General features: G+C 38.9%; 1 protein-coding gene across 1 annotated transcript; it reads left to right on the top strand.

Annotated features, from left to right (window-relative positions):
* The first annotated feature begins 236 nt into the window (after nucleotides 1-236).
* Nucleotides 237-12721, top strand: LOC126713810 (E3 ubiquitin-protein ligase SINA-like 10). The gene is made up of 2 exons (XM_050413680.1): nucleotides 237-745; nucleotides 11919-12721. The coding sequence occupies exons 1-2, from the start codon at nucleotides 296-298 to the stop codon at nucleotides 12621-12623; spliced, it is 1155 nt and encodes a 384-aa protein (XP_050269637.1). The 5' UTR covers nucleotides 237-295; the 3' UTR covers nucleotides 12624-12721.

Genomic DNA, 12721 nt, shown 5'->3' with positions numbered 1-12721 from the left:
AACATTATTTAGAGTTACACCATGTGTAATTTGAACCTAACTCTCTTTCTATATAAATATATACATATATATATATATATATATTGATTATTTTTTTTACACAATTATAAAATCATATTATAAATAAAGATGAAATTGGATTTAAAAAAAATGTAACTATGAAAAAGAAATAGTCCTACAGTTTCATTTTAATGAACTGTGTGACTGTACAAGGGTGATATTCGTAAAACACTGCCTTATTTTGGGGTAAAAATACAAGACAAGACCTGAGAGAGAGAGAGAGAGAGAGAGAGCGATGGCGAAGTTCTCGGTGGGTGGAGAAGAAGATGGGGAAGGCCCCAGCAGTAGTCCCAGGCCAAAACGACTCAGGATCTCTGTCCAAACCAACTTTGTGGACCAAAATGACCCACAACGCCTACAACAACAAGAACAAGAAGAAGGAGACGATGAAAGTTACGAAGAAGAAGATGAAGAAGAAGAAGGAGAAGAAGAAGCAGCCTCTTATGACGATGAAGAAGACGACACTGAAGAAGAAGAAATCGAAGAAGTAGAAGAAGATGAAGAAGAAGAAGAAGCACAACAAGGAAACCAAGGTTCTGATGTCACTGTGGGACCCAGATCCACCATTGGTAATGATAGCCACGTTATTCATGTGGGTGACGGTTCCATTTCCGTGACTCTCACTGATCCCGAAGTCCTCGATTGCTCTATTTGCCTGGAGCACTTGTCCCCTCCTGTCTTTCAGGTCTCTTCTTTACCTTCTCTTTTCACTTTTTTCAACTTGTTGGAAATTTATGGGTTTGTTTCTGTTTTGGGTTCGTATGCGTGTAAAGATTGAATTTTTTTTGTTTGAATTTCTATATGGGTTTTGAGAGTATTTTTGGTGATCACGTGGTGTGAGAAGTTTTAGAATTCGATTTGGTCACTTGGGTTTGAATTTTTTGCTTTGGCTGTTTTTGTATTTCTCTAGGTGTTTTGTAAGAAGAGAATCATTGTCTGCCCCGAGGGAATTTTACTAGTTAGCAGTATTCAGTTACTTGCAACTGATTATGATGCTCTCCTAGGACCTTTGATGAAAAATTTAGTAATACTTATGTGTAAAAGGTTATACAGAGAGTATAAATTGACAGTAGCTACAACATAAATTGGATAAATTGTTAAAATTGTGGAGTTAGGAATTGAACTTATTGAGGATCGGGGAGTTTTGTTGTTTCCATATTGAGTCTACCTCAACTGCTAAAGTACTTTCCTTTTGGAAATTATTATTTTTGGGTATATGAAGGCCGGTTTTGACATTGTAAGGACTTTTTAGTATGAGGTGTAAGTGTCCTCTGTCAAGTACTGAAATACTTTCTATAGAAAGCGAGGCTAATTAGCATCCATTTATGCTGCACTTCTAATGGACCAGTGTAGTGTATGATTCACTTTTGCCGCTTTTGGGATGCCTCCATTATCATATAAGCAGTCCATTGTTACTTTAAAAATTCCTTCTAATAACTAAGCTTTTTTTATTTAAAAAAAAAAAAAAATTAGTGCATACCCAATAGATAATATACTGCCAATGAGTTCTACCATAAATGGCATCTGCTCCACTCTCAAAAGAAAAGTGTGGAGGGCAAGGTTGTGGGTTCATAGCCCACTTGAGTGCGTGTGTAAACTTACAAATTAAAAAAGATAATATACTTCCATTTTAGCTTTGGAATGTTTAACATGCACATCACACTTCTTATAAAAATAAAAAATAATAAAAAAATGCACATCATACTTAAAAAGAAGGAAATATACAGAATGCAGTAGATGGCCGTAGTATGAAAGTCACAAAACTATCCAATCTATTTTAGAACATGATTAATGCTTGTAGTTAGACATTCGCACTTTCTATCTTACATTGCTCAATTTTCTACTATTTTTTGTTTGTTTGTCTGATGATTGGTGGGGGTAAATCGATGTTTCTTCGTCCTGTATGTGGTGTTTTTTTATTTTTTTATTTATTTTTTATTGCTGGTAGATATTGTCTCTTTGGCATGTGTGTGACTCCAAAACTTAATTAACCCTGAAGTCATTTTTATTTCCCAGATAGGTAATAAAATTTTATTAAAAAAATGAATTGTTCGACACTATATTATACAGTGAGTATACAAGAGCCCCACCAAAGAATTAATATCGAAAATCAAAAAGATCTAAAGAATCAAGAAAAGATTTACAAGAAGATTCTCAATATCCCTAAACTAATCGAACAAGGATCTCAAATAAGAGTTTCAATTGAAGCTCCGAGGTCTCAACTCCTTAAAATGTCCTAGAATTATCTTCCCTCCATATATTCCACATCAAGCATAAAGGAATAGCTTTCCACACATTAACCCTGAAGCCTTGGTCTTAAGAAGGACCTTTCATTCTAGCTTAGATTGTATTTCAATCACCCCCCCCCCCCCCCCCCCAAAAAAAAAAGAAAAAAAGTTTTAGGTTTTATTAACAAATAGAGGTGTGTAGCCCAAGTACACAGGAATATACACTATGGATACTCACAAAAGAAATTGAGATTGTTTGTAGGCATGTTGCGGTGGGAAATTATCAATTACTTGGATTGTATCAATAGCAAGCTCTAAATTTTCTTAACTTTAAATAGATTGCTGGGAATTGACATATTAGTAACAGAACTAATATTTTCTGATATGACCAATGTTATTAAAAGCACACTTAAAGCTCAAAGCTTGAAGCCCCAAAACAAATCTCATTTAATGAAGCACTCTTTAAGCACACTTTTTGGGCACTTTTTGAATAAGTAGAAAACATGCCTAGGTGTGCTTTTTTATTTTATTTCTATAAAAGATATGGAACATTAAAATTAATTGTTTGATCTTGAAAGAAATGACATGGGCCAATGATTTACTGAAGGTGTTGTATTACAAAAATAATTATTTTTTATTTACATGTCAAAAGATACAAACAAGATTAATTTACTGTTCTTGTGCTTTTGGTCTTTAATTTTTAGATGTATGTTGATTGAACCATATACATTATTTAATCATAACTATCATGGTTATGTAGCAAAAAAGAATTCCATAAAATGTTATGTTTAAACTTCCTACAACTAGATTATTTTGTTATTCTCAGCCAAAAAAAAAAAAAAAAACAGATTATTTTGTTATTGTCCATTGATAATTGTTTTCAGTTAACTATATAAAATTCTTAAGAAAAATATGTAAATTTTGAACTTACAAATGTTATACAATTGCGCTTACTTAATAGGTAAAATATACAAATTTTGAGTTTTGATAACTTTTTTACTATATCTTACGAATTTTTTTATTAAAGGTTACTAGATATTATATTTGAAAAGTTTGTGCTTTTTTTCAATCAGGCGTGCGCTTGCGCTTTGTGCTTTGTGCCCAGGCTCCAAGAGGCCTTTGTGCTTAAGTGGGCTTGACTTTGTTACCAACACTAGATATGACTCATTTTTTTTAATCATGTCTATTACCTTTTAAGTTTTGGTGTAGTTTTTACTTCATTTTCCTGTCATCTTGTAATGCTTTTGCATGCCTCCATGTGTTCTATTCTAGTACACTAAGTTATCATCCATAAAGAAGAAAGGTAACTGTCTTAGGCATCACTCACTGGATTCCAAACATCAAAAAGACTTCACACCATAGAGCATGAGCATACTTACAATGGAGTAGAAGATGATTCACCCCCCTCCCCCACCCCATCCTCAGCCTCTCCACCCCCCTCCTCCACCCCACCCTCTCCCTCTCCCTCTCCCTCAACCATCACCTTCTTTTTTTCCTTTTTTGCCACCCTCACCTTTTCCCTCTCCTTCCCCCATATGCTTTCCTCCACAGTTCGGGTTTTTCCCATATCCTTATCTCCCTACTCTACCACTGCCTTTGCCATCCCCTCCCCCACCATCTCAGAGGTCAAACCAAACTCTGCCTAAACAGCCGTCCCTTGTACCTGCACCTTTAACCCTACCACGTCCTCCCTCTATCGAAACCTCTCTAAACATCCCTCCTAAACCTCAATCCTTTGTCCTTGGGGGTAGCAAGAGGTCTTTTCATGTTGATGCAAAACTTTTTTCTTTTTCTTTTGATGGGGGGCGGTCTGATTCGTATGCCATTCATGAGACACGTCGGAATGTTAAGAGCTCTATTTGGGTTGGATGTAGGGGCATAGAGTGGTTACTTACTTGTCTCGAAGATATACGAGATTGGGTGCCTGGTCATGTTTTACTTTGTAAGAGATTTAGGGAAAATGGGAAGTTGTTAGAGTTCTGTGGAAGATCTAACAAAGCTGGTTTGTTTGTTGTTATTGCTGTTTATTTTGGTGGGTCTAGGAGAGGTTGTATTATGATACCAGCAAGCTCTAATAGAGCTGGTTGGTCTTTGTTTCAGAATGAGCTTAGGAATTTTTGCTTTGGTGCTAAACCGGTTTCTTTGGCCAAAGTTTCTGTTTTTAATGGTGGTGGAGGTGGCCAGCTTGCTAGTGATGGCCGGAGTGGGAAGAGTATGTTTGTTTATGGTAATCAGCAGAAGTTCAGGAAGTTTGAAAAAAATGGAACTAAATGGGGGCAGAACATGATTCATGGAGTTTCTTTTGAAAATGGTTCAGCTAGAAATGCAATGTTTCAGCTTTATCTGGCAGACCCACGCGAGCTTGTAAGTTTAAGTTGACTCCTTCTTTATTGGCTTTGAGGGTGTGCAAGCCTGTGGGAGGAAGACGTGTAGTGACTTTTTTGAATGCTAAGGAGATCAGCTGGCCCAAGGATGTTGGTGGTGGGCCAGCAGTCACTAAACTAAAAGGTGGGCTTGATGAAGCCCAACCCGTGGTGCAAGTGCCTTCTTTCATGAAGGGCAGTTTGGTCAAGCCCAGTTCTTTTCAAGTAAAATCTGGTGCTTAGACATCGTGGGTAATAGGTGAGTGCTCGAATGGTGTTAGGTGTGGTGATTTCGAGTCGTTGGAGAGCGCAGCGGTGCCGGAACTAGTACTTAGTGCCTCTGCACTCAACAGCGACCCGACCCATAGTGCATCGGAGGCTTCACCGGCTGGCAGGTTGGTGGGAGCTACTTCTGATGTAGCTGTTAGTGCAATGGTGGCTTTAGGTTACGAGCTGGAGTTTGATGGGTGCAAGCCGATTTTTTATTCTAGTGCACCGGGGGCTGAAGTGGCTTCTCCGTTTGCCATTTTGGAGAGAGCCAATCCCGATGTAGAGTTTAGTGCGATGGTGGCTTCAGTTTCTGAGCTGGAGCTTGATGGGTGCACGCCGATGGAGGATTCCAGTGCATTGGGGGCTGACATGGTGGATTCTGATGCCGGCAACGTGGGTTCTACTCCGGCGAGTACGGCGATGGTGCCTCCGGCTATGCAAAATGGGTCACAAGCACATCGTCGGCGTCGGTGGGTGAAACAAAATCGTTTTTCCCCTTTGTTTGAGCTGGGAAACGAGTTGGGTACTGAGTTTGGGGAAGGGGAAGATCAGGTTGAGGCTTTTAGTGACTACCACGAAGTGGTGGCACAACCAAGGTCAGTAACTTCTGTTGGTATTTGTCATAATGATTTTGGGCTTCTTTTCCTACCGTGGGACAACAATGGAGCCGATAACTGTGGGGGTGGTAGTGGGGGAAAGATAATTGTCTTTTGGAGTGTAATCCTTTGACTCGGTGGGATCCTAATACTCTTGGTGAGGTGGTGTTGGTACAGGATGATACAGGAGGGGCTTTGGTGGCTAAAATTGAACCAAATTCAAGTTGGGTGTCCCAGCTGATTAAAGATTTTTGTAATATGGTGGGTTTTCCTATTGTGAAACATGAAGCTCAATGTTTGGCTTTGTTTCGCCTTCTTGAACAGGAATGTCTCAAGGTGATTGATGTTGGGGTGCCTAGGCAACCTACAAACTCAGGGTCATGAGGTCTTAGGGAGCTTAAGGGGCTCATTTCTAATGTTAATTATGAAGGTGTTTCTTCTAGGAGTAGGAGTAGGAGCAGAGCTCTTTCGAATGATGTGGGGGTTGTTGGTAGTTTTTAATGAATTTACGCCTACTTTCTTGGAACGTAAAGGGGCTCAACAATCCCCGGAAGAGACAGGTTTGTAAGAATCTTCTTAAAGAATGGAAATGTGATATTGTTTGTTTTCAAGAAACGAAAGTAGCTTATGTTGACACTGCTTTTGTTCGAAGTTTATGGGGAAGTCCGTTCATTGATTGGGTTGCTTTGGATGTTGTCCAGACTTCGGGAGGGGTCTTGCTGATTTGGGACAAGAGGGTTTTTGAAAAGATGGATGTTATTGTTGGATAGTTTTCTGTCAGTGTCTTATTGAGAGGGGTAGTAGATGACTTTGTTTGGGCGTGTATAGGTTTTTATGGTCCCAATGAGGTCTTTTTTGTGGGAGGAGTTATTACGGGTGCAAGCCAGGTGGCCCATGGCATGGTGTTTAGTAGGGGATTTTAATATTATCAGGTACCCAAGTGAAAGACTTGGCTGTGAGTCGTTCAACCCTGCTATGTTTGCCTTTTCGGACTTTATAGAGAGTAATTCTTTAGTAGATTTACCGTTAGAGGGGGCTTCCTTTACTTGGTTTAGAGATTCTAATATCCCCTCTATGTCAAGAATTGACAGAGCTTTGGTTTCTCTAGATTGGGAGGAACATTTTGAGAATATATCTCAACGGGTGCTTCCGCGTGTTATTTCAGATCACTGTCCGCTTTTGTTGGAAGCTGGTGTTGGTCGACAAGGCCATAGTGCCTTTAAATTTGAAAACATGTGGCTGCAAGCTGAGGGTTTTGTTGATAAAGTGCAGCAGTGGTGGGTTGGTTATAGTTTTACGGGCTCTCCAAGTTTTATTTTGGCACAAAAGTTGAAGGCTTTGAAAGCTGATTTAAAAAAGTGGAATAGGGAGGTGTTTGGTGATTTGGCTTTTAGAAAGAAGAATTTGCTTATTGAACCTATGGGTTTAGATGCTAGAGAGGAGTCAGTGGGTCTATCGAATGAGGATCAGAATCGTCGCATTTAGCTCAAAGGGGACATGGAACATTTGGCTTCTCTTGAGGAAATTTCCTAGAGACAAAAGTCTCGTGCTTTGTATGTGAAGGAGGGAGATAATAATACTCGTTTCTTTCATAGATTAGCAAATTCCCATAGAAATGCTAATCTAATTAAGAGGATAAAGGTGGATGGTGTTCTTTATGAGGATGAGGCTGATGTGCGATCTCAGTTAGTCCTCTTTTACCAAGGGTTGTATAAGGAAATTGAGGTTTGGCGTCCTACTATGGATGGGTTAGACTTTGCATGCATTGAAGAGGAAGAGAGGTTGTCCTTGGAGAAGAGTTCTCGAAGGAGGAAGTCATCCAGGTATTGAGGGAGATGGAGGGTGATAAAGCCCCTGGTCCTAATGGTTTAACCATGGCTTTTTTCCACAAATGTTGGAGTGTTGTGGAAAAGGATGTCATGGATTTCTTTGACTATTTTTATTGGCACTCTATGTTTGAACGGTCTTTGAATGCTTCGTTTGTTACTTTAATTCCCAAGAAGTGTAATGTTGTTTCCATTAAGGACTTTCGCCCCATCAGTTTGGTGGGTAGTGTGTACAAGCTGCTATCTAAGGTGTTGGCTAATAGGTTGAGGGCGGTTTTGGATAATCTTATCTCAGAGTCTCAAAATTCGTTTGTTGGCAGAAGGCAAATTCTGGATTCAGTGCTTATTGCAAATGAATGTCTGGATAGTAGGTTGAAGAGCGGATTACTGGGTGTGGTTTGCAAGCTTGACATTGAAAAAGCTTATGACCATGTGAATTGGGAGGCCTTGTTTTATTTGTTGGGCCGAATGGGTTTTAGGGTGAAATGGAGGGGGTGGATTAAGGCTTGTGTTACTTCTGTTCGTTTTTCTGTTCTGGTAAATGGTTCCCCTGAAGGTTTTTTTGGTAGTTCTTGTGGATTGAGACAAGGGGATCCATTATCCCCGCTTCTGTTTCTTTTGATAATGGAGGTTTTGAGTAGACTTTTGAAGAAGTCAGAGGAGTGTAATCTTATTCGGGGTTTTCAGGTGGGTTCTGTGAACTCTGTTGGGCTGCGTATCTCCCATCTGCTATTTGCTGATGACACTATCTTATTTTGTGATGCCTCTAGGGAACAGCTACTGTCCATAAGGTTGGTGTTGTCTTGTTTTTAGGCCTTTACGGGTTTGAAGGTCAATGTTGGGAAAAGTGAGATTGTCCCTGTTGGGGAGGTGAATAATCTAGACGCACTGGCTAATATTCTTCAATGTAGAGTGGGCAGTTTGCCTATGAAATATTTGGGGATGCCGTTGGGGACTTCTTTTAAGACAACTTCGATTTGGAATCCTATTTTGAAGAAAATGGAGAAGAAGCTATCTGGGTGGAAGCGTCTCTATTTATCTAAGGGTGGTAGGCTCATGTTACTTAAGAGTACTCTCTCAAGCCTCCCAACGTACTTTTTATTTCTTTTTACTATTCCTAAATCTGTGGCTGCTAGATTGGAAAGTATTCAAAGGAACTTTCTTTGGGGGTCTTCTAAGGGGAGTTTTAAATATCCTTTGGTGGCCTGGGAAAAGGTGTGTTTACCCGTCGAGATTGGTGGTTTGGGGATTAGAAGTGTGGTGTCATTTAATCAAGCTTTATTAGGGAAATGGTTGTGGAGATATGGGTATGAAGATACCCATCTTTGGCGGCGAGTTATCTCCACAAAATATGGTGAGGGTCAAGGGGGGTGGTGTTCTAAAGTGTGCAGGAGGACTCATGGGTGTGGCCTATGAAGAAGCATTTATGAAGGGTGGGAGAGCTTCTCTAAGCATCTGTCTTTCGTAGTGGGTGAAGGCACTCGTATCCGCTTTTTGCATGATAGGTGGATTGGTGATAATACTCTAAAAAATCTCTATCCCGATCTCTATGTGTGTTCAGTGGTCAAGGATGCTTGTATCTCTGAGGTTTTGTGGTTGCCAGAAGGGGATACTGTTAGAGTATGGGATTTAAGGTTCTATAGAGCTTTTGAAGATTGGGAGTTAGCTGCATCTTATTCCCTTCTCCAGCTTATCCAAAGTCGTATTCCTCGAGGTGATACCCTTTGTTGGCAGTTAAAGGGTGATGGTAATTTTGACACCCGGTCTTATTACCATGTGATTCGGGGTGCTTCAAATTCTTTGTTTCCTTGGAAGGGTGTTTGGAAACCAAAGATTCCTAGGCGAGTGGCGTTCTTTTTGTGGACAGCTGCTCATGGTCAGATCCTCACTTTGAACAATCTAATGCTTAGGGGTCGCCCGTTGGCTACTTGGTGTTGTATGTGTTGTTGTGATGGGGAGTCAGTAGACCATCTTCTTCTTCATTGCCCTTTTACTCATTCCCTTTGGACTTTTATGCTTCAGGCCTTTGGTATTCATTGGGTTATGCCAGGATCAGTGGCGGGTTTTTTATCTTGTTGGCATCATTGGCTTGGGAAACATAATTCAGACATTTGGAACTTGGTTCCAGGGTGCTTAATGTGGATTGTGTGGTTGGAACGAAATCGTCGTTCTTTTGAGGATAATGAGAAGACGTTGGACGAGTTAAAAGTTTTATGCCAACGTAGTCTTTTGGAGTGGTCTCGTTGTTGGGGTTTTACTGATTGTTCTTCTCTCTCTGAGTTTATGTCTTCCCTTAGCTTAGTTTCCTGATTTCTTGTTTTGCTGTGCTGTTTCTTCTTTTTTTCTTCTTGTTCATCATCATGAACAACTTGTACTTTTCTTTTCTTTTTTCTCTTTATTAATAAATTTATGATTACCTATAAAAAAAAAAAAAGATTACTATCCCTATTGGATATTACTGATGGACGTGGTTCCTGTATCTGATTGCTACAACATATTCTTAAGTTTGTTCCGACAACCATATGTTTGTTGCAACGCTTTCACACATGAACCAAACTTGCTTTGCCTCTAACATTTGTTCATGGATAAAAATATGTTAAAAGATAAAGGTTTTCTGCTATATTTTGGAGAAATTTAGGTAATACTAGGTTACTAATGGAAGCTTGAGTTCACTGGTAAAGATTACTTGAAAGCATAATTTTTGTCTTCACCTTTGTGTGCAAATGCTGACAATGGATGCTTGGTTTAAAATCAGGATTTACTTTGCTAAAATTATAGAAAACATTTTACAGCAAAGAGTTTGCCTGATACACATCAAGAAGGTAGTGTTCTTGTTGTCATTTCTTCTGGTTATTGGCTGGGATGCACGGACGCGGCAAAATGGCTGCCGCACCCATGTCCGACGTGGTGACGCACAAGAGACACCGCTGCCTGTGTGACGAACTGCATCCTCTTCTTTTTTTTTTCTTTTTTTTTCTTTTTTTTTTTTTTTTTCGTTTCGCGATATGCACCAACTCGCGCTGAATCGGGCTGAATTGGTCCGTATCGGCCGAAACCGCTGAAACACACCGTGTCGGCGACGAACAAGAAAATGAAAACAAACAAAAAATTGATAAAAACTTGTGACTGACTGTCTCTTGGAGCCAGCGAAGATGGAGAGGAAAGAGGTTAGAATTATTAGGAGAAGATGAAAGAAAGTTGGAGAAGGTGTGGCTTTGGTAAGACGAAGTTGCAGTTGCCACAACCATTTTCTCTCTGTGTGATTGTGATACCGGTGGCCTGAACCCCTTTCTTCTTCTTTGCTTCTTTGTTTTCTTCTTCCTTTTTTTTTTCACCAGAGCCCCAGCCTTCTGTTCTGTTTCTTTTTTTGAAAAGTTTTTTTTTATTTTATTTTTTTATTTTTTTATTTTTTTATTTATTATTATTTTTTTTTATTTACAGTAAAACGATAGGATAACTGGATAAGTTAAATGCCTTTGTTAACTTCATTTTGTTTTTTGTGCCTCTCTGACCAAACATGTGAGTTAGCCACATCTTCTCCTTTTTTTTTTTTTTTTTTTTTTTTTTGTAATGGGAAGAAGCTGCACCTATTTTAATACCTGCCACATATATCCTTTTTTTTTGTTTTTGGGCTGACCAAATACGTGAGCCACTAAGCCACATCTTTTTATTTATTTATTTGTGGGAAGCCTCATCTATTTTAATACCTCTGTCAATAATTCAAGTGTCAAAAACTTTAGTGTACTTATTACTATCTATCTATTTATTTTTTATTATTATTATTATATGAGTTTTCTGTTATTATTATTATTATATAAAATGGTATGCTTAGCAATATATTAAAAATATAAATATAAATATAAATATTTTTAATTGCCGCACCCCCACACCTGCACCCGCACCCTACTTTTTCAAAAATTGCCGAATCCCGCACCCGCACCCGCACCCGAATCCAGAAATGCACCTGTGCTTCATAGGTTATTGGCTTGTAATGAAAGGTTGAGCTCAAGCTTGTCTTCATGCTGGACTGGCTTGCTTGATTGTTTTACAGTTTAATTTCACTGAACATTAGACGGTTTGTTATGAAGAGATATAATTTTTAATTGAAACTCTTATTTGTTTTCCAAGGTTTCATTTTATCTTTCTTATCTCATTTGGTTGGTTTAAGTAGTACTAAGGTAGTCAGTCATGTCTTCATAATGCCTAAATTATTCAAGTGCATATATGGAGTCTTGTTGAAGTATTACTGTATCAGTTATGGTTTGGATACATACACATTGAGCCGAAAACTATGTTAATGGGTAAGCATGAATAATACTTATAATTTGCAATTGTCATGGCATTTAAAAATTGATTATGAGATATATACTATTGGTTACCCCAATAATGATTCAGAATTGGTGATCTTTGATGTTTCATGAATTGGCGATTTTTTAAAGAATTTTCCCCCTTTTTATTTATGCCAAATTCAGTTATCCATGTTGCTGCGTCTTCCATGTACATCATCCACAGCATACATATATTATATTTCAAATCCAGTCTACTAACGTTCTGTTTGCTTGCATGACAATTCAGTGTGAGAATGGGCATATAGCTTGCTCTTCCTGCTGCAACAAACTTAAGAATAAATGTCCCTCCTGCTTTTGGCCTATTGGCTATAACCGTTGCCGAGCCATTGAGAAGGTTCTAGAAGCAGTCAAAATTCCGTGTCAGAATTCTAAGTATGGTTGCAAAGAAGTGGTTTCTTACAGTAGGAAAAGTGACCATGAGAAGACATGTATATATGCACCTTGTTCATGCCCCCTTTCACATTGCAAATTCATTGCTTCATCCAAGCAGATATATGTTCATTTCAGTAGCAAACATACAAATTCTGCAATAGGCTTCAAATATGATTCCAACTTCTCTGTGTCCTTAACTCTTACTGACAAATTTCTTGTCCTCCAAGAACAGAGCAACGGTGTTTTGTTTGTTCTTAATAATTGTGTTGACCATCGTGGGAATGTGGTGACAATTAATTGTGTTGGGCCCAGCTCAACAACAGGAGGGTTCTCCTATGGTCTTGCAGTAAAAACTCAAGGATGCTCTCTCCGATTAGAATCTTTCACAAAGAACAGTCAACATCGGGTTGATAGTCCTCCTTCAACAGGATTTCTTCTAATTCCAACTGATTTTTTTGGTTCTTGTGGCCAGCTCAAGTTGGAAGTCTACATTAAGCGTAGTGCTACATGTGGCATTACTTCTTTTGGGATTGCCCGAGGAAGAATTGGTCCTGTTTAAAGTAGCTGATGTTATTATAATATGGTGTATTGTTTTGGTGAATGATTCAGGCTAAACGGATTGATAAATATATATAAAATCATCTCTTTAGAACGTGA

Source organism: Quercus robur, chromosome 2, assembly GCF_932294415.1.
Source record: "Quercus robur chromosome 2, dhQueRobu3.1, whole genome shotgun sequence".
NCBI classification, from domain to species: domain Eukaryota; kingdom Viridiplantae; phylum Streptophyta; class Magnoliopsida; order Fagales; family Fagaceae; genus Quercus; species Quercus robur.
This window is presented reverse-complemented; position numbering and strand designations above follow the sequence as displayed.

Bases quoted from the DNA above. Each gene is read 5' to 3' on its own strand.
- LOC126713810 (XM_050413680.1), top strand. From the start codon at position 296: ATGGCGAAGTTCTCGGTGGGTGGAGAAGAAGATGGGGAAGGCCCCAGC. The intron at 746-11,918 runs GTCTCTTCTTTA...ATGACAATTCAG, and splicing joins TGTCCCCTCCTGTCTTTCAG to TGTGAGAATGGGCATATAGC.